This window comes from Erigeron canadensis, chromosome 6 (genome assembly GCF_010389155.1).
Source record: "Erigeron canadensis isolate Cc75 chromosome 6, C_canadensis_v1, whole genome shotgun sequence".
Taxonomy (NCBI): domain Eukaryota; kingdom Viridiplantae; phylum Streptophyta; class Magnoliopsida; order Asterales; family Asteraceae; genus Erigeron; species Erigeron canadensis.
The window spans coordinates 11,144,213-11,169,966 of NC_057766.1; the positions used below are offsets into that span (position 1 = coordinate 11,144,213).

Below are 25,754 nucleotides of genomic sequence, written 5' to 3' on the forward strand. Positions count from 1 at the left end.
GGTGCCGTTATCCTTGATATATGTGAAGAGACTGCCATGCATGGTGTACTCTTGATGCCCATTATGATAGATGAAGGAGTTAAAAGATAAGGTACATAAGTCGTTGAAACTAGAATTTTGCCCTTCTTCTGTGCTTCTCACTGCATTAAACGCTCTAAGTAGAATCCAAATCACATGTAGGACGTTTATTTTGGCCGAAATATCATCCCAAAGTGATTGTTTGGCTGCAAGCTCTTGAGGAGCATATATATTGATTATATGGCAGATTGTGGTGACTCCATTGATTAAACCAAAAGTGAGGAGATAATTTGGGGCTTTAATGGTGTTTGTGAGGGAGAATAAGGTCGGATCCCAAATGCTCATAATTCCAGCGGACCGACCTTCACTTCCAGATGTGGGAATGAAATCGTAACAAAAGCGTAGGTTACCCCAGAAATCGTTGGGATAGAGACTTGGTGCGGCTGGTCTATGCGTTTCTTGAATGCATATAAAATTGATTCGATGATCTTGTTTTAACTGTTTAACCCATCTCGATTTGCTTTTGTCGGAGGTGCCATGGATGTTAAGAGATAGGAAATTCATTGATCCAAGTTTGTTTCACGGTTAACGGAAATTTCTTCCTCAATCAAATCTTCATGTCCGGCTAAGTTTACGCCGATAAAATGTAACATCCCAAACTTTCCATGTTTGACTATTTGACCTTCCGTTAGTTAACGTTAGGTTCGTTAGGTTATGTGTCCTATACGTGATTAAATGATTTAATGCTTATATGTTTAATGTGCAATAATGTGAATGTGATGTTTAATGAAAGTAATCAAAGAGACGTTAAGTAATTAGGTGTTTGTTAGTGTGTTAAGACTCCCGGTAGAAAGATAAGCTAAGAAAGTTAAGTTTAGAACTTGAGGGGTCCTAAGTGTAAGATTTGTAATGGGTGGCCAGGGATTAGAGGGCAATTAGGAAGCCCTAATTTCCACAAATCTACTGTAACGTGTGTGTGAGAAAAGCCCTAGCCAATCCCCTTCCCTCTCCAAGCAAAGATCCATTCATTTCGTGTCGTTTTTGATCAAGTATTGTTTAAATCTTGAGTCCCCATCATCAAGTACAGGTAATATAGGTACAATCCTCTTTGAAATCTGATTGTTTGAATCATAGATGAGTATTCAATCCAAGCCATGGGGTGTAGGTTGGGTTATTTGGTTAAACGTTTACCGATTTCATGTTATTCGGGTGATATAATGATTGATTCATGTTGTAAAGGATTGATTGATGGATTAAAGTTGTTAAAAGTGTTGTCAAAAAGGTTAATTTTATGTTCCCAGGTCGAATTGATGGTTGGTGTTCGTATGGGATTCGATTAAAGGGTTAAAAAGTTGGTTTTTGATCGAACTGGGCTTTTGTGCGGTGCACAGACTTTTTGTGCGGTACACAAAAGCCAGTTTTGAAAAATAGATTTCTGAAGGGTGCCCGATATGCGGCGCACAAGGATTTTGTGCGGTGCACAGATGATATGCTTAAATTTTCTGTGACGAAATTTGTTAGACTTTCTATGCGGTGCACAAATATCTTTTCATGGTTTTGTGCGGCGCACAGGATTCCTGTGCGGTGCACAAATGGGTCCAGTTGGTACTTAAGTTTTGTTTAGCTTACAGATCGATCTTATACTCATCTCAGGTTGTCCGGAGCACTTAACAAGCACCATAAGATACTCTTAACTTGTTGGTAAGCTGTATCAAGGTAAGATATACTACTTTGACACGCTGAGGGTTCAACAAAAGATGGTTTTCATATAATAACTTTCCATTTGATATCTTGATCGTTTATGGGTAATCGGGATACACGGGAGGTGATATGGGCTATGTAAATGACCTTTGAGGCCTGCTATGCATTCCCTGTGATATGAAATGAGTTAATGTGATATGAAATGAAATGATATGATATGTTTTGAGATGTATTGTATTGTGTATGTTTGTATGGCTTGTTCATCTAGTTCACTAGACTCCTTAAGTTGCCATGTCACGTGCACGTTTAAGGGCACAAACGTAAAAGATGTATATGTGCTAATCGTTTAGGCAGTGTAAACACCTAAACCATATGAGATGTGAAATCGAGCTCGTAATTTAGATGTGAAGTGTTAAGCTTAACCCGTACTTTCCCTTGCCCGGCGGGTGCATAGATGTGGTTGCTCGGGTGGCTCCTTGCAACATGGTCAAAGATGTGAAGAGTAATACGGGAGGTCTGACCCGCTCCATTTGTCATTGAATATACGGATTACTCCTGGATTGGCTTGCCATTCCTTAATGACATTGATGGACAACCATAAGGTTAATCCATCTAGTCGGGTGTGACTTATGTTACACTTAAAAGATGTAAAGATATGATTTGTGAAGATGCTAAATATGAATAGGCACTTTTAGGATGATCTATCCTATATGAAAGATGGTAAATGCAAAGATGTGACATTATGTGATGTTATGTGCCTTATTTATGTAATACGGCGTTTATATAAAGTTTTAATTGAACAAATGCTTTCTAAACCTTGTGTAATCTTACTTAGCTAATTCGTTAGCTAACACTTGTTTTCTTGAAATGTGTTGCTCCCTTAGGTTTAGCAAGCTTATGATCGTCGATGAATAAAGAGCGAGGCATGGGTAGATAGCATTTGAAGATGACTATAGTTCACCCATAGTGGTTGCTCCTTTTAGACATTTGAATTATGTTTTGGTATTTAAGACTTGTAATGACTTGTGATCGGTTGTTTAATGTTGGGCAACCGATGGATTTACATTTAGAATTATTTCAATGATATGGCTAGTAACACCGTTTGATGAATAAACCAAACTGAATTTATTGGTTTGGACTTTTAAATGTTTGTTCCGCTTTCTTTAACACCGTAAGGTGAAAGTTTTTGGAAATCCTTACTTTTAAATGATGGGTGTTACATACAATCCCCCACTTTCATGGCGGCTTTTACTTCTTGGTGTAGTGTACTCGAGCTTGGAATTGAGTTATTTGGGACTAGAGGGATAGTGTTGATTTATGGGATGGTGAATTGAGTTGCTGGTGATTCAAGGTTTGTGTTAGGTTTAGTGAGGTTAGTTGCATAAGTGGCGTTGGTTTTTTGTAATGGTTTAGGAAAGTTGTGATCTTGAAGAGAAAGAAAAGGGATGGGGGATGGGGCCTGTCGAAAAGAGAGATTTTGGCTGGTACTGATTGGTGGTGTATCAAGACACAAGTGTGGGTTTTTTATTTGTTGAGCTGGTGTGATTTGTGGTGGTGAGTTTAGGAGATAATCAGGGAGAGCTGACGTTGACGTTTCCTGGAAGGGGTAGGAATGTAAATTTGGTTGGACTGTTTGGTGGGGACTGATGAAGGTAAAGGAGGTGGTGGGTTGGATGGTAGAGGGTGGTCCCTATGAATGTTGGAATGTTGATTAATGGTATTGCATTTAAAAGGAGTGTTGGGGAAATTAATTATGTTGGGGTTTTTCAGTAGTGTCTCTTTGTTTTTCTAAGGGTAATCTACATTGGGACATGTGCTCTAATTAGGCATGCTTTTGGAACCGTTGGCATTAAATGCCCCCTCTGTAGCATCATTGGAATGTGAGGGGTCTATCATCATCTGCATCATTATCCAGGAAAGGTGGAACCCAGTCGTCGTTATCTTCTACGATTTTGGTGAGAAAAGCTTCATTGTTCCATTTGACCATAACCAGTTGGGCGATCTTTTGATGTGCTTTGTCGAGAAGAGTGACTCTATCATGTGATAGATTCCCATCAGAGATGGAAGCAAAGAAGTGCTCGATTACTTATCCAATTGTGTTTTCAATTTTATCAAAAGCTTGCTGATCCCATAAAGTTAACGGAACCCCATACATTTTAACCACTGCGATCCTACCAGTGGTGTGGTTTCTGCCATTCCAGATTTCATAGAAGGAGAACCACCTATGAAAAAAACTTTTGTTGTTCTATATGAAAGTATCAGATAGAGTTGAGGCTTTAAACGTTAGGAGGATGGTAAGACCTCTAACGCATGAGATGGATAATTTGGATTGGGGGCCGACTTCTTTGAGGATGGTTTTAAGATTGTTAAGGGTGTTGAAGTTCTTCGTAGTGGCGAGGATGAAGGTGTTTTTCCAACCAGATTGTGTTTTGGGGTATCATTTGGGAGTGTTACGGTGATTATATTCTGGGAATGTTTTGGGTTCTCCAAAATGTCACTATATGACATTCCAACATGATTGGGTCTAGTGTTTCTATTAGTAAACTGTGGTGGCTTGTAAGGGGTCGGGTTTGTTGGCGAAAGATGGTGGTCGATGATGAGGTTCATGGTTAGGGTGGTTGTGGCTTGGGCGCGTAGTGGTGGTGTATGATTGAGTGGGGTTCCCACTCTTGTCAAACTTTGAAGGAAAAACGCCCAGAATCATCCCGTTGCATTTCGTGTTTTGCAATGAGTTAAGAAAGGTTTGAGGGTCTCTAATATTCCAAAACCTGATGAACCGAAAAGGTTATTGTATTAATCCTTTTTCCGGGCAGTGTATGCATCGATAATATAGCCATGGTTTTGGAAAAGGTTTTTGAGTTCGTCACTGGTGAGTGATAGGCTGTAAACAAAGAAAGAGGTGATTTCGGGTAGATTTTGGTTTCTTCGTCGCTTGACTTGCTCCTAATCTTCTGTCTTCGTCGTTGCTTCAGGCTGCCAGAATTCTTGACGGTGAGAGGAGGGGGGTTCTCTCATACTTTCTCTCACATATTTCGTTATGCTTAAGTACAAAGGCAAAACTTCACTATATGTCCATATTATTTCATTTTCATGAATTATATAATAATTATTTAATTATATATATTATCCACTTAACATTAATTATATTTGTATCGGTTGCTTACACTTATGAAATAACAAAATTTATATTCATATCGGTTGTAGAAAAAAAAAATAAATGATGTAGAGATACAGGTGTAGAGACTAGAGAGAGAGGTTGGTGTTCCCTCCATATCTACATCCGAACTAAATTCCCTCCTCGTTTCTATCACTCTTTCTTTCCCCTCTTTTTCTCTCTCTCTTCCCGCTATTTCTAAATCAATCATTCATTTTTTTTCATCTCCATATCATACTTTCTTCTTCTTCTTCTTCCTATCTCTCCCCCAACTAACCAACCAGATCTCTCCATCCCCTCCTTCCATTCCCGCCATATTTTAATTATTAATATTAATTACCAAAATAATAATCATAATTAGTTCACCCAAACCCTAATCCATCTCAAATTCCCTGCTTCAATTGAATTGAATTCAATTCTTGTTCATCTTCTGAATAATAATAATAAGATCATCATGCAAGAAAACAGTAGTAATCCTTCTTCATATATAAAACGTCAGCTTCCATTCACTACAATGAAGCCTCAGCCGCCGTTTTCCGATTATCATCACTTTCATTCTTCCTCTTCTTCTCCTCCTTCCGAAGGCATCCTTGTCAAATCTCCCCCTCTTCCTGTACGTTTCTCTATATCTTTTGACTTCTTTCTTTTGTTTTATGTTAATTAATTAATTAATTAATTAATTACTTGTAGGATGAGATCTGATATGTCTGATCATAGTTAGTTACTGAATTAATAATTTAACTCTCATTTCTGCTTTTTATATTGCTTTCCTTTATAGTATAAAATTTAAGTGATTATTAGCTAGCTTTTGTTAAAATTGAATGCCCTATTCGTATGCTTCGAGCCGGAGATGTTGATTTCGGTCTACTGCTGGCACTCATTTTTTTTAGGTTAATCAGCTTTTTATGAAGCTGTGTAAATTGTGATATTTGCGTGTTTTTTTCTCGGTGTTATTTGGTAGAGTAGAAATATCTTTAAGGATCTGGCTTTATGAAGTATGTAGTTAGATAGGGGAATGGTACTTGTTCCAATGTGGAGAGGTAACAAAGTTCAAAACTTGATAATGATCTACAACTCTCACAGATAGGAGGAGAGTCGATGACATCATGACAGTTCGGGCAGATCATATGGTTTTATATCAGTACTGAAACGTGATGCGCGAGAGTGTTTACAAATGTTTAATATCAATGCTAAATGAAAAGGTTAGAGCTTTTATGCTAGGAGGCGAACCTTAAGTTCTAAACCGCTTTTCCTGCCAATAATATCGATATCCAACTCACTGCTTTACATGCTTCTCTTGCCGCTTTTCATGTACTATTAGACTATTGAATCAACAGCCTACTCTCCTTAAAATGCTTTTTGAAAAGAAGGGAATTGAGTTGTGATAAAGCTCCCAAGTAGCATCATTTTTTCAATACTATTAGACTATTGAAACAACAAATAAGCTTTACTGTTAACTTTTCCCAGTTTTCTGTAAAAAATATTGGTAGGAATTGCTAGTAGTGACCCTTCAGTGCTACATTTGGGTAAAACATCTGCCTGAAATGGCTGAATTTTGCATGGCTCATTGGCTTGAGCTGAAAACACATGAAAACCTAGATGAACGGGCTCCACTAGGCAATAAGAGTTGATATGCCACTACACTAATCTTGTTAATTACTTTAAAAAGGCCATGTTTCTTGGAGGAAAGTTTGTTCTGTTTATGCATGACAAGAGTGATTGTCTGCGGTCGCAGCTTCAAATGCATTACACTCAACTTCCTACTTGTTAAGTTCCGTCACTCTTCTTTTTATCCATGAAACTCCTAATTCGATCCTGAGCTCTTTGAAATGAAATTTAAGTATGTTAATGACTGCTTCCTTTTTACTTCATGTCATATTAGAAAAGGAAAACAGTTGTAAATCACAACCTTTGTGAATAAGAGAGTGACAGGTTCAGTTTTTTCAGTGGCATGGACTGAATTCGTCTCATAGTTTCAATCATGTTTTTCTCACAATTTTGTATAGGCTAAGAAGTTAAACTATAAACAAGGGAAGAAACCATCAAAGCCAGAATACCAGTTACTAGCAGCAGTGGTGTTGGTGACAAGGTATATAATTGGTAGGGACGAAGATACTTTAAGCGACCTGCAAAAATCTTTTTGAAGAAGTTAGAAGACAATGTAGCGGCGTTTTTTCTTACTACTTTTTTGACTTTCTGGATAAAACTTGATTGTATCCACAAAACAATATTAGATGAAAAAACGTATACATTCTTTCGGTTATTTGTTGATAGGAGGACCAGATCATGACAGAAATCATCCATAAGAAGCTAAGCACTTACAATATACTATATTTTTCGACCACATGCAACTTGTATAAGATTACTCTTGAATGAATTTCTGGCATTTGGTAGTGAAAAGGGACCGTGGAATCCACAATCGCTTATAAGTATCCCGCTTTCAAAAAACGTAGATATTCGGATGTGTAGGCATTTATAAGCAGCATGTTTTGGATTTCCATTCTGTTTAATAAACCTGGTGATAGTAGGCTCTTTAAGGAAATGATTTGTCTGTTATTTTATGGCAGTAGATGATAGATGTGAATGTTTATGGTACGAAAGCTTTTATCTTTTTTTTTTTTTTTTTTTTTTTTTTTTTTTTTCCTTTTTGGAATATGTGTATTTTGTGGTAACTATCATTTCCAAAATATGCTGGAAATAGACGTTGCTGATCCCTTGCAATACAAACATTGTAAATTGTGTCATTTTCATTTGCGATAGTAAACTCTTAAAAAGGGTTTTGTGCTGGCCATATATACATATGCTTCAAATTGCTTATTATAGCTGTAATTTCTAATGTGCAGAGGCTTCATCTGCTAATTCATCTTCACTGTTTAGATGGTCGATTGTTATATGTTTGCAGCATTAATACATAGTATATTTATTAATGATGTTATAAACTTTAACAAAGTTGATGATTGTGAATGTTATATACTGATATATGCATTAAATTGTTTCTTAGCCATTAAAGAGGAAGGGGGACACTGCAGCATTTGAAGCTGAATCTAAGGAACAGAGTCCTATTCCTGGAAACACTTTAGCTGTTAGTAATCCTTTACAGACCCCAGTATCTGGAAAAGTTCCAAAAGCAATAAAAGTTCCAAGAGTTGGAAAGTCCAATAGGGCTGGATCACAAACTCCTGCATCCAATGCTGGTAAGCCTCACGTGTATAAATTATTTTATTTACTCACTGTAAACACTTGACTACTTTTAACAATCTTAAGTTTTGAGACATTTTATGAACAATGCAGATTCTCCGGCAGGACATAATCTGACTTCAGTTGGTCCCTGTCGTTATGATAGCTCACTAGGTAGTACATAGCTTCTGAAACTTTTTCTTTGTGTCTATTCATCTTGTGTTTATGAGCATTTATCATGATTTGTCATATCAGGTCTTTTAACAAAGAAGTTCATCAACCTTATCAAACATGCAGAAGATGGTATGCTTGATCTAAATAAAGCAGCAGAAACATTAGAGGTATATATATTTTCTTTCTTTGTAACTACTCCGTCAAAGTTTCTTAACTGAATCTTCTTTGTATTAGCACAGGTACAAAAAAGGCGGATCTATGATATAACAAATGTGCTAGAAGGAATTGGTCTCATAGAGAAAAAGCTTAAGAATAGAATTCAATGGAAGTATGACATGTTTCTTGTATTTTATGTCAATGATAAAAAATTCATTTAGTTTGCTATTTTTTTTTATCATTTATTGCTTATCACAATAGTTGCTACTCTCTGACAAGTTGAATGGTGAAACTAGGGGACTTGATGCATCAAACGGGGAGGTTGATGGAAATGTTACTAGTTTACAGGTAAGAGTTTAGCCTCAGCGTTAATGGTAATTTTGACCAATTTATATATTATAGAAATAGTTCAGATTGTTATTACTCCTGAAACGGCCAAATAAATAAACTTAACCAAAAAGGGAACTGATAAATGGGCTGAATGGGTTAAATGATTTGTAAGTTAGATGAAGTGTACTTTTGACTCGTACAATCTGTTATATTACCGTATTTGAAGTTTTATGTAATTATTATTCTAAACATAATAGTATTAATTTTGGAATCATGCATGTTAAGTTTTTTTAATTGGACAAAAAGTGTATTCTGGTCAATCCAGCTGGTACTTGGCAGCATCTGTGAGAAGTCTTAATTGGCCATCTTGCATATACTTGATGATTAAGCAGCATTGATACCCATGGGTGGTGACCTGCTAATAATAATCTTTATCTTTTTGTTACCACGCCAAACAAATATTTTTGGTTTTTATTAATGATTTGGGCATATATCCTCATGCTTTGCATCTGTCATACTTGATGTAATTCATATGTCAGACATATTTATGATTTTGGTTTCCTAAGGTTATTTTGACCCTTTTTTTTCATTTCTTTTTACAAAACCAGGCTGAAGTCGAAAATCTCTTGGCCGAGGAGCTTAGATTAGATGAACAAACAAGGTTATACACTAAATATCTATACATAGATGAAGTTGTTGTAATATCATTTTAGCAATGCTAATGCTTATTAATTGTTAAATTGCTGCAGAGAAATGCAGGAGAGGCTAAGGGACCTTAGTGAAGACGAAAATAATCAGAAGTAAGGTTTTTATCATTTCGAGAGTCTATGTATTTTGTTCTAAATTAACAAACCGTTACTGTGGTTTGCCGCTTTTTCACGAATGTGGTTGTCACCCCCCCCCCCCCTTCCAATTACAACCTCTCGTCTATAACATCCCTATGGTTGTCGATTTTCACACAAACACCCTTCTGTCTATAACATCCTTATGGTTGCCGTTTCCAACTCCATTAATGGATCTCTGTTAAGTTCCCTCATGTGCTAAGCACATGAGGTTTTTTCTTTCTTTTTAGCCTGTTATCTTCTTCCACAAGTTTTCAACCTTCTTCAATCTATCTTACCCGCTTCAATCCCAATAAGCCCATCTTCATCGTTAAACTAGTCCCACATCCACCTAAACGTATACATTGCATATAAATGAATCAATCCATCACAACTTACGAAAACATCACTAAAATTCTCATGTTAATTCCATCCGAACAGTGTTCATTCATAATAATCAAATAATAGATCAATAATTCAAATTAAAACCTCTTATGTATTTTTTCTCTCACTATTCCCTACCATACTCCCGGATCCCACATCTCGTTTCTCTCTCAATAAGCAATACACAGTCCATATCATTTTGTCTCAACCCCAACAAAATCAATCATCCATTATCATCTACCACCACAACCATATTCACGGTTATCGAATAAAGCTTCACCATCTTTGCTGTTACAACTTAAACCACAACAGTCCCGTCAAGACAAGGGTAAGACAAACGCCAAAATATATTGCGATTCATCCTGAAGTTTGGTGATATTGGCTTTATATGGTTGTTTTGTGAGTTTTCGAGTTTTCACTATTTTGGTTGTCTCGGTTTTGGAACTATTTTGTTTTAATAGTTTCAATCATTTTGGTTTTATTTAAACTGAAGATATTTGCTAAGGTTGGGTTTCAGTGAGAAAAACATTGGTTTATATACTCCTTTTAGTAATTTATAGCTAACTTTGGTTTTGTTTCCTGACATATAACTTGTTGTTCATGGATCTATGGTGGCTTTCGAACTGAGGATGCCAGATGGGTAGATGTAGGACAACTTTGATAGGAAAGATATATATATATATATATATGCAGTAGATATATAAATAATTTTGGTTTCGGGGAAGAAGATATGAGGCTAAAAAGACAATTTTGGAGATCCATTAAATTAGACAAAAGGGTGTTTTGGGAAAAATAATGACAACCATAGGGATGTGTAGTGTCTTCAAATTCTCAAAGGGATGGTTTGTGAAAAAGCAATGCCACAGGGCGCTTCACGTAATAAACCCTTTTTTTAAATATCTCACCTTAGTTGTAAATCCACTTAATATAAATTAGGTGTTGCAGGCCAACAGTAATCTAATGCGAAATTATCCCGGATATGAAAGAGATGTTCTCAACCTATCCATATCTATAACAAACTAACCCACACTATACATTTATCTTTTAGGTTCCTTTTTGTGACTGAAGAAGATATCAAGAACTTACCCTGCTTCCGGGTACGTTCTATTACTTCATCTAGGGTAACAGTTTACTGATTTGGTACCTAGCATACTAGATTATATGCCCATATATGCATGTATGCTTGTGTTAGTCCCAAATTGGACTCCAAATTGAATGAGTTAAAAGTTCATCCATTAAATAAAGTATCATTATTGACTTTTGGTAGATCTTGATGATACTTTCTTAACATATCAACTCCACGAAATGCTGCTGATGGGTGTCATCGGCGATTGTTACTATCTTAAATCATTAAATCTTGAGTCCTGTTTTAGGACTAACAATCTCTCCCTATATAATCAAGCTAAATAGATACAAGTTTAAATGAGCATACACGCATCTTTTCATATATTAAATGAACAACAGATGAATATAAATGAAAAGTTAATGAAATATAACATTAAGTTTTAGCTATCTAGCTTTCATATCTATACATCTTTTCAATGGGTTCCCGTTCATCCTTCCTATTCATAAGTTCTTCAACATACTAGAAACTAGTACATCATTGTTGGTATTCATGTAGCAGTTATACATGGCAAGAAGGGTCTTTGAGGTAGTAATATTTAGATAATCAATACTGAAGAACCTGCTTTCTTACTAAAGGTTTAAAAGAATATGCCATGCTCAGGTTCTTTAATCACATCACCGTGATTACCAACTAGAGCACCATCAAGGAGGTTTGTATTCAATTATCCATCACTAGCCATGGGGCATTAAAGTTTTTGACTTAAGGATTTCAGGTTTAACAACCTTCCTCTTCTAGCTGAGCTTTGATTTCACAATCTTGGTTTTAGGAAAGTCAATCTTTAACACGGAGTTGTTAAATCCAAAATAGCTTTCCATGTTCCTAGCATGATCAAAATAAGAAGACATATTTTCCAACAGCTTGACGTAGGAGGTTGTACGTTTTTCCAACAGTTGAAGTTTCTTAGGCCTTTTCTTCTCTGATGGCATCATCAGAATCCATGAGTGCCTCAAGAGGGGCCCTAGCAACAATTCTTTGTGTTGCACTGTTGCTTCATGCTCTTGGACCTGTTTAGTTGTTGCTTTGATCTTAGATAGATTAGCAGCAGTTGCAGCAGTTAAAGCCTTGGGATCCAATGCTACTATCATTTCTCTTGCATGATCTTGATAAATTTTTCAACTTCTAAGATGTGCTGTCACTTTTCTTTTTGCACCTACTTTGTTTGTTTGTTAGACAAGTCTTTTGGACTTTTGGAAAGTACTGAGGAGGTAGCAATTTGGTTCCCTTTCTTTTGCACATGGTTCCAACTACCACTCCCATGCATTTAATGCATGGTGCTTATAAGACCATCCTTAACCGTTCAACCCTTTCACCTTCACTTTTTCCAGCCATGTTAGCATCACCATCTCACCATTACTACCTTCTCCATTTCCCCCCTTAACCCATCACCTACCATTTGGCCCCACCTTTATTTAATTTAATATCCTGCTATAGCTTACAATATAATGAAATACCCAATCAAAATAAATCAAAATTCAAAACAATAAAAATTACAAAAGAAGAAAAAAAAGGAAGTCGGTGAATGAAATCACCGATCGTGTTTCACCTTTTACCTTCACTGGTCCATGGTAACCCATCACTAACCTTGAATGCATTTCACTCCATTCATTCACCGACCCTTGTAAATGGTCTAAAAGGTGGTAACAACGACTTTGTAAATATTCTGGGAAGTTGGAACATTTGAAAAGAAAAGATTTTATTTGTATAATTCAAGAAAGCATTCACTCCACTTCGCACAAAGACAATTAAAGTTTTTTACAAGAAGTGTTTGAAGCTTTGAATCCTAAGTGCTTAAATTTTCTAATCAATGGAGAGTAATAAAGTTAGAATAAGTTTCTAATCCTTGTTTCTGCATTACTCTTTGTAACTCTTTATACATTAATAAAGAATTTATCATGGAAAATAAAAAAAATTTCGTAAGCTTTGCTTTGTTGCTGTTAAGTCCTGTTAGTTACTTGTAAATGTAGGACAATCAACTTATATACTTGTATGCCTCACACAATCAGATATTTATATGCTTTTCAATTTTGACATACTCTATACTTGCAATTTCCTACTCACATTCAACCTGACCTGGAGGTCTTTGAATCAGTCTCTTTACCTTCAGGTAGAGATAAGAGGGTCCACCTCACACCTCCCTCATACTCTCTCCCCCATCCCTTAGTGCGAAATTGGGTGACGTTGATTTATGTTTTCCATAAGTAAATATCATCATTTGTGGTGGAAAACAAGCAGGCCAGGTGGATTCGGCAACCAGTCAAAATGGGTTGTTTTTAAGTACAAGTGTGAATGTTTTAGATTGACCTGACACCTTTTTGTGTGTATTTTGTTTTTTTCTTTTTTAGATAATTTACATGTTAAATATGATTAGAAAAACTCTATAATCAAAATAAATAATACATCTTTTATTTCTGTGTACAAAATAAACAATTTAAGCTGGTGTATGTATTTTAGTACACCCCTACCTGTTGCCCATGTGACTTGTTTGTTTTTTTTTTTGTTAACTTGTTATATATTACTCTTGACAAGATACAGCCATAGTTGACCCATTTCCATGTGATCTTGTTGAAAGTGCCAGCTAACTTCCCGTGATAGAACTTTTTTGGTTTTTGGGTTCAGGATGAAACCTTGATTGCAATTAAAGCCCCGCATGGCACTACGCTAGAAGTTCCTGATCCAGATGAGGTAAAGTGAAAGTGTATAAGTAAATGGTATGATTATTGTGTATAATACATGAATGGAGCTTACAGCAAGATTTCCATGAACCAGGCTGTTGATTATCCTCAAAGGAGGTACAGAATAGTTCTAAGGAGTACAATGGGCCCTATAGATGTTTACCTTGTCAGGTACTGCCTTTTTTTTTTTTTTTTGTGCCTTCGATCCAAATTATGCTTGTTTCTAAAGCTAGAAACTGAGCCATTGGAAGTTGTAACTTGGAATTGCTGAACCCGGGCCCCATCTAGATGTCACTGAATTCTGTCTCCGCTATATTTACATTTTTTTGCACCACAACCATCTCTTTTTCTTTTGCTATGGTCTTGTTGAAGTAGAGGTGGCTAAATGGCAGGTCCGCGGGTTGTATAACGATGTTTAAACGGTAGTTATTTTTGTACATGTTGAAGCACTCTCGGGTGATCTGAAATAGTGAATGTCCAAAAAAGTTGTGTATCAAATATGATTATGTATTCAATAGTTTAATCTTTTGAATTACAGGAGGTTTTATTCAATAAAAACATATTTTTTTTCTGCCTAGTCTCACTTAAGCCAAGTTACTCTATTTACCTGTTTGACCCATTAGAGTTAAAGAGGGTGCATGAGAGCTCTTATTTACTCCCAATTCCTCTTTGTGCTCTCGTAAAAAAATTTTTGTTTGCTTGCTTCTCTAATTTGGTTAATTTTTTAATTTTTTTTATCTTTTCCTTGCCCACATTTTGCTTTATATTAGTCAATTTGAAGAGAAACTTGAGGAGATCAATCGTACTGAGGCAAACTTGAGCATTCCTACAATATCAACGATGTCTGAGACTCCCACTATAGAAATAGTAACAGAGACAAGAAAACGACACGAGATTGGGATGCAACTAACAGACACTAAAACATGTTCAGATGTAAATGCATCAGAGGACTTTGTTAGTGGGATCATGAAGATCGTTCCAGATGTTGATGTAAGTTATTATCAATCATCTTTTTTACAGCCCATTGAATGCATCATTAAAGCACGTCAAATTCATATCAAGTTCAAACCGACACTGGCATAATCAGTTTCAAGATAGTGAATTATTACATTGGTCTTTGCAGAGTGATGCAGACTACCTGTTTTTGTCAGATCCCGATGTTAGCATCACGGATTTATGGAGAACAGAAAGTATCCTTTTTGTTTTATTCAGTACTTCTATTCTACCTCTTCTCTCATTCATTATTCTGAATTGTGACAATGGGCAGGTCACACGATTGGAATACTAGGTAGTTTTTGAGGTAATCTGAGTATTTTGGCTAGTTTTATTTTTTTCTTTTTTTTTTCTTTCGAGATATCTGACGTCAAATATCATCACATAAATAACATTATTGGTAACATTATTATATTAAGATTTAAGAATGAACTCATTGAAGATTTTTTTGCATCAAGTACAAATTAAGAATTTTTGACCATTCTCAATTCACTAATCATTTTTCTATGTGGGTAAAACTCAAGTTCAATCCACTTTTAGTTTTTAAATCTGGCCGACATTGTATTCATTAACTCAGAAACGAATAGCCATTGTGGAATGGAACAATATGGGCATGCTTCATGATGACTATGTCATGGCTGGAGTCACCACACCAAATCCCCAAACACCATGTTCAGATGCTCTACAAGGGAATCCCGAGGTAAAGCCTACGGGGACAAACTGTCTGGGATGATCACAAAACGCGAGATGTAAAAATTTTTGCTGCACCCTTCAAAACACCTTCAACATAATATAAGGGCGTACTAGTGGGAGAGCGGAGAAGTGTAAGTGTACTCAGTCGTAAATTACATGTATGTGCACGATAGCACCTAGCCGAATGCTTATCAATAAGTAAGGTCACATCTTTAGGTTGTATTTTTGTAAATACTTGAGTTTGTAGCCTTCTTTGTGCAGGTTCTGTAACATAGTAATCTAAGTATCATCATAGTTATTGTCCAGATAATGATTTCTGAGAAATTTTTTGTACAATATGGATTTTGTGCTGGCACTGAATCCTATTCATATACACACCGAGAATTTACTTGTTTGTACAAAAATAGCTAAGCCGGTAACACTATTACATACTATTCATACATACTGCAGAAACAAGTATATATATATATACCACAGTGATGTTTGCTCAACAACACACCGAGTGTTTACTTAGTTATCTTTATCAACTTTCTTGCCTATCCAACTAGCAACTATCGGTGTGAGTGCTACAGTAGGCGGAAATCTTATAGGCGATGCGGCTTTATGTGCAGCATATGCCAATGCAAAAGTTCCAACCTTTTCCCCAGTTTCATTGGCTGAAATTCCAACCTGCAAATGTGTATAAACATACAAAATGAGTTTTTTGCATGGATGAACACACAGGCTACTAATAAAGGCTTCCTTTTGTGATCATTGGCAAATATATAATTCATTAAAAATTATGCTAATATTGTATATAACAGTAATTAACCTATTTATTCCATTTCTGTTAAAAATTTGGTTTTCCTACAAGTGGAAATAGCAAACTACATCCATTTAATTCCTAGATTGGAAGCGCTAGAAGCAAGTTGCTGTTATGTTTACATGAATACAGCCTATATGCAGAAAATTAATGTGATATAGTAGTATGTTTCACACTCTCGTATCATAATAGAAGATAAAAAGACAGTGATGATACATTGTCAATTGCACTTGTAAAGATGTTATTACCTTCTGCAGTAACGCCGGGACATCAACACCAGCATTAATGAGAATATAGCATAGGGAAAAAGAGATCAAGGAGAGGGTGATGGACGTGGCTAGATATGCTCCACCATATTTAGCCAAGAGCTCTTTGGCTTGATCTCCTTTTGATTTAGTCCCCTGGTTATCGTCATCCTTTGAGCTAAATATCTACAAGTTTTTACAAAACTCAGTCATGTTGCTACGCATCTCTAATAATCAAAATCTTAACACAACTACAAAATCGGTATGCATTTGTGCAAAATAAATTTTTGTTCATGACTACCATAGTAACACATGATAAGAAAAAAGTAAAAAGGTGTATAACTACCATATTAAATCTGACTAAGATATATAATATCATATCGAATAACTTATAAAAATGTGAAAATAAAGTTGTACCATAGGACATAGCTAACTTTAATGTCTTATAAGAAATTGGTTGAATTTCCAGGGAATTGATAAAACAATGGTAAGAGATGTGTTGGAAATTTTATGTCTAATTATTATTTAATATGTTTAAATAATATAACATAAAATGTTCAAGTTAATAGATATGTTAAAATGAAGTTGAAAGTGTATTTAACTAATGTGGGTTTGTCCCACATTGGTAGAAGTATAAACATTAAGTGTGTTTATAAAGAGTGTTGGAGGAATAATAATTCCTTATAAGAGCTACACCCCAAGTGGGCCCGGAACCGGGGCTTGGGCGATGAGGCGTTCTAGTGGCGCACGGCTCGGCTCCATTGTGGCTTCCATGGCTCGAGTGGAACACACTTGGTGTCACCTGATGATGCCTGGTCTCAAGCTCTTGACCACTACTAATAGATTGTTGTAGTGGTTCAACCAACAACACTAATAACAACACTTCACTTCAATCTGGATTCACCAGATCATTTCCTCTCCTTCTTTCACTTCAATCTGCTTTGGCTGTTGTACCCTGGAAAACTAACGGGTTCACTTGGGTGGCCCAAAATCAGTTTTAAGGGACCTTGGTTTAACCATATCCTCAGCCCGATTTTGCCTTGTTCTTTCTTCTTTACTTTCTGTAATTTTAATTTCTTGCTTTTATAGTTACTAGTAGTTTCATTGTAAATCGAATATGTTCTTCAATAAAATGTTATTTTCTTGAATGGTGTTCCTACAAGATGTAGGCTGCAATAAACAACTGTAAAATATTTACTATTTGCCAATTCAAATTCAGATTCAAGTTCTAGTTCCACAAGAAAATATCTTCCGTTCCTACCATGGGCATAACTTGAGCGTTGCATTCTGAAAATGATGATCTGATTTTTACAATTTGCAAATCCATGGATATTTGATATGATTTATTTGGTTATAACGAGATAGATTTTGATCATGTCCAACAGTTTTGTATAACCCAAGTCAGTCAAACCTATCAGTATGTTTTGACAAACATAGTTGGAGCTAGAGCTGAACGTAACTTTTTTTTCAACCTTATATTGAATAGGTTTTAATTTTGAGAGTTTCTAAAGCTAGGTTTTTCTTCCAAAAGCTACAGGCAAACATAGGTTTTGTTCAAAGTCATAATAAGTTCTAGCCCCGGAAAGCTTCAACAAGACTCTTGCCAAACGCACCCATAGGGTATGTTTGGCAAAATTAGCTATAGCCGGTACTCCGGTAGTTGTAGCTTGTATTTGTGTAATTTTTAAGCATTAAAAGCTTCATCCAAACTAAAAGCTTTTGAAACCGCTACTTCAAGTAGCGTTTCATTTTGTAGCTTTTTACTTTAAATAAAAGTTAAAGCTAATTGTATACAAACAAAGCTTTTAACACAATAGGAGCTTATTTATTAAAATTAAAAGCTAAAGCTCCCAAACAACTCTTGCCAAAAATGCCCATAGTCATAGAGAAAGTTTGGCAACACTAACCACCTCATTACTACTAATAGTAATAGTAATAATAACAACACACAAAAAAAAACATTTTGTAACCATCACGATCCAAAAACAGAGCGGTGCTATATTACAAACGAGCACTCACTTTGCGAGTAGCCCGGAGTCGTGAATCTCATGGGCGCGAGGGTTATATATTTTTCCTCCTAGGATTTGAACTCTAGGTATTTTCACCCTAAAAGACCAAGTAATTACCCCTAGCCACAACCATTTACGTTGTATGACATAAGTCAGAAAATGAATAAGGGAATAATGAAAATAGATAAGGGTGACACTACCTTCCATAAACCAACTTCAAGGCCATACTTCTGAGTGACTTCATCTGCTTCTGAAGAAGTGAAATTATTATTATTATTATTAATTTTTTTATTTGTTTCTTCTTTGATAGCCCTAACACCACCGCATTGGTTTTTTCTTTTGGTAAATAATCCTGATAATAATAAAGAAGGATGAGATGAATAATTGATGAATGTTGTTCTTTTATTGATAAGAAAGCCTGAATATGACGCAGATGGTGTGACTCCTGCCATTGCTACACTGTATGTACTCTATCTCTCTATCTAGACCTTTTGTTTTTCTTTCTTTTGTTTTAGTATTTTTTTAAAAAGATTTCTTTTGTGACAACAAGTGTCAAAATTTCTTCCGTATAGACAAAAAGTAGCCAAACAACCAACCCCACAAGTTATACGTCCGGCGTGTTCATTAATTAGCCACGAACTATAAAGTATCAAAACTAAGTTTAAAATAAAAAAATGTTATAAGAAAATGTTTAAAATAAAAGAGAAAGAATCGAAATCTTCAACCAAGCATTTTAAATTGTCTTTCATGTATACAGCTATACTCTCGATATAAACAAACTATTCATCTCCAAATTAAACACTCTACCTTTAAATTCCTTATTTTATCTTTTTAATTTATACTACCACCAAACACCTAAATCCTGAAGTATCGAAAATACTCTTAAGAAAACCTAACGCCCAATTTGTCTCTCTTTCCTTCCCCAGAAGTTACTCACATATTATACAAAAAAACACGCTCATACATTCCCCCAAAACTAAACACACACATACATCCCCTCAGAATCGTCTCCCTCTAAAACACACATAGCCACCGCCCCCCAAAACCGTCGTCGTCTCCGCCGTCTAAAACACACATAGCTATAGGTACGGTGATCCGGTAATCGCGCGGGAACCGCTAATTAACCAGCGTTTTTTTCCTATGCCCACTGCATCGCGCGGGTACAAGGCTAGTGTGTATATACGAGCGGTGCGTTGTCGGCGGCTAGTGTTGATATGTCTTCTCATGTCGTAATTACTCGAAACAAAATAAGTAAGTTCGTTTGCTAAAATGTGAAAGTAACATTGTTCAGTAAAAACATGGTTGATTTGAGATATGCTTTGTTGTAAAAAGGGATAATGACATACGAATATAACTACATGTGACAAAATAGTTATGTAATGTAGTGACCTACTCGGGTGGCTATGTGATGTATGCATGTAACACCCTAAAGATTTTAAGGTAAAAGAAATTAACCCCTTTTTATAGTTTTGACATTAAATTAATTTCCTAGTATTTAATGTTTGGTTATGGGGTTAATTTAGTTTGAACTTTAGCGGATAGCGGGTAAAATACCCACAAAATTAGAAGTGGGTCGTGGCACCCCCAAAATGTGCCAGCCATCCAATTTTGTTTGGAGTCATCTTCCACTCACTCTTTTTCTTTTCACCTCCATTTTCTTCATGCAAGATTCATCTTTTTCCTTCAAAAATCAAAGAAATTCTCTCTTTAATTCAAGAATAAAAATCATCTTAACCATCATCATTAATAATCTTTATCAAGCAATTTAAAGTTAGGGTTTGAGTGGAATAGGGTGGTGGTGGCCGAAAATTTAAGAGAAAAAGGGGGAGAATTTGTGAATTGAAAACACTAAGCTATTATCTTCCTTTGTTGAGGTATTGATTTCTATTTCCTTATTTTTAATTGTTATTGAGAAATTAGGGTTCTTGAGGATTGTTAATTTGGAGGTTTTGCTATAAATTTATTATGGATGAATTTTTCTCAATTCCTTAGTTAACCTAGTTGTCATTGAATTATATGATATGTTTGATTATGAAATTGATAAGTTCATGTGATAATTTGAGTTTATGAGAAAAGATGAGTTTTTCTAGTTATTGAAATGATGATGAAAATGGTAGGTTGAACTACCTTTTGTGATTGTTGAAAATGAAAGTAACTCAATGAAAAATGGGTTGCGTTGGGTTTAGAAAGGCTAGTGATTGAGTATGACTAGGTTGAGCTAGTCAAGTTGTGAATGTAAGCTTATGCATTTTATGTGATGATCATAGGTTGAAGCTTGTTGTGCATAATCGTTTTAGCTTTATTTTTCCAAGTTGCGGAGGAGGTGAGTATATTTGCATACCTTTATGTATATGTTGGATCAATTGACCACATCATGTTGAAGCCTTTTTGTCCATGTGTGGTATCGACCACATCATGTTGAAGTTTATTTATCCATGTGTGGTGATTGATGCGGCATAAGCCCATGTGGGGCATTGCGTTATGAGGCCTAAGAACCTCCGGGGCCTAAGAATCCCGATAGATGTGATCGATATGATTGTTTAGCTTATATGGATCCATATATGTGTTGTTAGTGTGCAAGGTGAACATGTAAATGTGACATGATGGTGTCATAGGTTACAAGTATATTCATAAATGTATGCAAATATATTCACTAAGCCTTTGCTTATATTTTAGTTGTTTACCATTTTTTATAGGTAGTTCCGGAAGAAAGAACTAGTGTAGTTGATTTGAAAGGGTTGATTAGAGCTTGAAGTTGGTTTTGCAAGACTTGAAGGTATTGGGTCATTCTTGGATGAATGACTAACTTTTGGTTAAGAGGCTTAGAAATCCCTCTCCTCATGGCTCTTGGTACATTTTGATTTGATGGTCATACTTTTGTTAAAATTGTGTAGATAATCAGGTGTAAAGTTTTTAGCAAATTGTGAAGTTGCATTTTGGACGAAAATAGTGTCAAAATGGGTAAATGACCCATTGATGGTGTTCATGGGTTTTGAAACAAGTTGATGTTGTAATTATGTTTAAAATGTGTCTATGAAGTTGTTGTAAACCTCTGGAATGTGTTTTAAGATGCTTGTTTTACAATTTGAAGGTTATAAGTTTGATCAAGGTTGAAATGAGTTTTTGACTTGCTGATCAGGTTGTCCATTGCGGCGCAGTGGGGGTGGTTTTGCCCACTGCGGCGCAGTGGAATCCCACGTGCAGAATTTTTGTTCCTCCCACTGCGGCGCAGTGGGAGTGTGTCAAACCCACTGCGGCGCGGTGGGGCTTTTCCAGGCTTGAGTTCAAAAATTCCCACTGTGGCGCAGTGGGAGTGCTCAACCCCACTACGGCGCAGTGGGGGTATATCAAAAAAAAAAAAATTTTTTTTGCGTTTTCGGTTATCGAGTCCAGTCCTTTCAATACACTTATGTTTTTTGGCCTATGTGATGTATGTTACCGGGTACTTCACATTATAACAGGTAATTTGGAAATAGTTTAAGGGATAATGACATACGAATGTAGCCACATATAACAACATGGTTATGTTATGTATTTGGCAAATTTACACTCCGGTCATCTTCTCCGATGAATTTTCCGACAACACCATTTTTGAATACGTGTTAAACCAATAAATTTTCAAATAAACTCAATAACGAGGAGTTAACAGCAACCCAAGAATACTCTAAGTTACTCCTGAAGTTGGGTGAATTTCTGAAGATCCTCTTGAAGTTACTCAGAGGAATTCTTGCATTGATATAATTGTACATCCTGGTCAATACTCTAAGTGGACAAAAGCTCATCAATCAATCAAATCATTGATGATTCCACTAGAGGGGGTCAAACCAGAAGAGCCACTAGCGATCAATGCTTATATGTCAGCTTCTTATCACTGATTGAACCGAAGAAGATTGACGAGGCTATGGCAGACCCAAGCTGGGTTGAGGCTATGCAAGATGAGCTCAACCAGTTTGAAAGGAACGATGTTTGGGAGCTTGTTCCCTGTCCTAGTAATTTAAAGAAAGAACCAATTGGGACAAGATGGGTCTTCAGAAATAAGATGGATGAAGATGGTCATATCATTCAAAACAATGCAAGGCTTGTTGCCAAGTGTTACTCTCAAGAAGAAGGCTTAGATTTTGATGAGACTTTTGCATCAGTTGCTAGATTTGAAGCTATCAAAACTTTCTTAGATTTTGCTGCACATCATGAATTTAAAGTCTATCAAATGGATGTCAAAAGTGCATTTCTGAACGGTGAATTAGAAGAGACGGTGTATGTGTATCAACCACCAGGGTTCATCAATGAAGAAAGACCTCACTGGGTGTACAGACTGAACAAAGCTTTGTATGGTCTGAGACAAGCAACTAGAGCCTGGTATGATACTCTTACTAAACATCTTCTGAAAAATGGTTTTATTAGAGGTACAATAGATAACACTTTATTCATCTTGCATGATAAAGGTGATATCTTACTTGTACAAATTTATGTTGATGATATTGTGTTTGGTTCTACAAATGATAAAATGTGTGATAAGTTTTCTAAAATTATGTCATCTGAGTATGAAATGAGTATGATGGGTGAATTGACATACTTTTTGGGTCTTCAAATAAAACAAACCAGTGATGGTATTTTTATAAATCAAGAAAAGTATGTTAGAGATCTTTTAAAGAAATATAAATTTGATTCAGTTTCATCCAAAGTGTTAGGTCCAGTTTTAACTAAACTGGAGCTCTCCAGTGACATCTGGAGAGCATGAGGAATTGTCCGAAATATTAGAAGTCCAGTTGCATTGTACAGGTTTAGCAACTGATGACTTCCTCCAGTTGAGATCAGACGACTAGAATCTGAAGACCTTCCAGTTGAAGTCAAAGACAACAAATGGAAGATAGAGATTGGCAATGGCAGCGAAGCCCAGTTGACAATCAACCAGATCAATCAACTGGAGAATCCTCCAGTATAAATGCTCTTACAAAGCTTTACACTGATTACGAGGAGGACCTTTTTACTCTACATCCTTTTAACCGGACAATGATATTGTCTTTGGATAAAGATACAAAGATGTAGAGTGGTTGAATAAAGTAACCTTTTGTCTTACTTTATTTAACACACACAAAGGATTATTTAAACAATACTTTTGTGTGCTGTCAACCATATTTGTACATTGAAGTTGAGATCCCCATGCTCAATCTTCGACTATAAATAGAGGTCCTTGCACAAGCTGTTTGTAGAACTTTGCAAATACATATATTCTGCAATATTGGTGAACTTGTGCAATATTCTCTCAATCGCAAAAAGAAACATTTCACTACTCTAAGTGTTTCGATTGTTTAGGAGAATTTCCAAGTTTAGATCAATTGTAATTCATGGGTTGTTAGGATATTTACATTCTTGTATTATCTTGGTTCCGCAACAACCTTGTATTTTATTTAAACAAGTAATAAATAAAATACACTTGAAAATTACATATTGTCTCACCAGTTTATATACTCGTCATTTATATTATTGCATGTATTAATATTCTGTCACTTTAATACTTAATTCCAGTTAACCTGGTACACGATCAAACTAAACTGGTCACATCCAGATTAATCGATTGTGTTGCAAAGTTCACTCACCATCGACATAGAGGTGTCTTCAGCACCCATCTAGTGATAGTTGGGACTAAAAAGTGGTATCAGAGCAGGCAGGTTGAATTGTTTCAATTCTATAACCTAGGTCTGCTTCGATGGCTGCTGAAGGTGAGAATGGTTCTGGTCCAAATGAATCTAATCCTAATATTGCTACTCCTTTAAATACTAACCCTCCTCCTCCTCCTCCTACTCCTGGAGCTAACCACGTTCATGTACATTACTCCAACTCTCCTGTTCCCAAATTCGATGGGAATGGTGAGACATTTGGTACATGGAAGGCTAGAATGCTCTTGCATTTTGGTGGGATAGAGAGGTATATGTTGAAAATCCTTAAGGATGGGCCATATACACCCATGTCCAGTGGTGTTAGCCCTCTTCTCGACCCCACTGGGAGAAGAGGCACCAGGGAAAAATCTGAGGAACATTGGTCAGATGAGGATCGCAGATTGGTTGATCTTGATACCAAACTGAAAAACATGATTCTTTCTGCTATACCTGAGGAACTAATTCCTACTCTTGTGCTATTTCCAAGTGCAAAATCTATGTGGGATGAATTAGTTCTCCAGTTTGAAGGAGGAAATGACACCATTGTCACTAGAAAGGTTGCTCTCAACAAGAAGTATGAATCCTTCTTTGCTCTTCCCAATGAAAGTTTAACTGGTACTTATACCAGATTTACTGGCCTAATTAATCAACTTAGAGGCTTGGGAGTGGAGAAGGATAAGGATATTCTTCTTGAAAAATTCTGTGATGTTTTGCCATCCAAATGGGCACACATGGTTCTTGTCTTAAGACAAGGAAAGACCTTGCATAGCCATACTCTTGCCTCTCTTTATGGAGCCTTCAGATTTACTGAAGATAATGATGCAGCAAGATTACTCGCTGAACAAGATGCTTTAAACCATGCTCAGAGTTCCAAGGCTGCCAACTTTTCTGGGCAACCTTGTGCTGCTTTAATATCTACTGAGAATGTCCAGTCACATTCTATGAAGGAAATGTTAAACAACTTTTTGAACTCTGGTCTAACCACTAATCTCAGTGATGGTTGTGAGGAAACTGACGATGATGATCTGGTTGCCATGATTGCTAAAACCTTTAATAGGTTTAAGCATAAATCTAATCGATTTAATGGGTCCAATAATGCTTCCAATTCAATCTCAATGGATAAGGCTAATCTTACCTGCTATAAATGTGGTAAGAAAGGCCATTTCATGAAGGAATGCAGATCTAGTCAGATGAACAACCAAACTGGTCCTATTGTCCCAAACTTTGTTAAAACTGATGATTATAAGGCCAAATACAAGAAACTTAAGGCCCAGATTGCTCTCATGTCTCTTGAACAAAATAATGAGAAAGAAAAGAACAAGTGCATGATGGCTCAAACTGAAGGGAAATGGGAACTCTCTGATGATTCATCTGATGATGAAGAAGAGATTAGAGATATGTGTTTCATGGCATTGGAGAGTCAACAACCAGTGGTGAAGGATGATGTTGTATCTGGAAGATGGGTTGATATCATTTTAAAGAAGGTAAGGGATTATGATATCGAAATTGATTCAGAACTGAAATTGGATATTGCTGAATCATTGAATGATGACTTGTTATTTGTTGAAACCATGAGAACTGACTGTGAAAGATATTTAGAAACAGTTTTGGTTGAATTAAACAACATGAAAAGTCAAGTAAA

General features: G+C 36.1%; 2 protein-coding genes across 3 annotated transcripts; one reads left to right on the forward strand and one right to left on the reverse strand.

Moving 5' to 3' along the window:
• Window positions 1–5,099: 5,099 nt before the first annotated feature.
• LOC122602839 (transcription factor E2FB) lies at window positions 5,100–15,737 on the forward strand. Of its 2 annotated transcripts, none has more exons than XM_043775443.1 (14): window positions 5,100–5,486; window positions 7,875–8,067; window positions 8,165–8,224; window positions 8,306–8,391; window positions 8,464–8,552; window positions 8,677–8,728; window positions 9,319–9,371; window positions 9,460–9,510; window positions 10,964–11,012; window positions 13,658–13,723; window positions 13,808–13,884; window positions 14,484–14,703; window positions 14,837–14,903; window positions 15,284–15,413. In XM_043775443.1, the coding sequence occupies exons 1-14, from the start codon at window positions 5,328–5,330 to the stop codon at window positions 15,328–15,330; spliced, it is 1,269 nt and encodes a 422-aa protein (XP_043631378.1). In that variant the 5' UTR covers window positions 5,100–5,327; the 3' UTR covers window positions 15,331–15,413. The 2 variants fall into 2 exon arrangements, with proteins under 2 accessions (XP_043631378.1, XP_043631377.1); XM_043775442.1 differs by having other exon boundaries at window positions 5,113–5,486; window positions 15,294–15,737.
• Window positions 15,680–18,997, reverse strand: LOC122602840. The gene is made up of 3 exons (XM_043775445.1): window positions 18,656–18,997; window positions 16,450–16,632; window positions 15,680–16,068 (listed from the first exon to the last, which is right to left on the reverse strand). Exons 1-3 carry the CDS (start codon window positions 18,905–18,907, stop codon window positions 15,910–15,912), a joined length of 594 nt encoding a protein of 197 aa, XP_043631380.1. The 5' UTR covers window positions 18,908–18,997; the 3' UTR covers window positions 15,680–15,909.
• Between the last annotated feature and the right edge of the window lie 6,757 nt (window positions 18,998–25,754).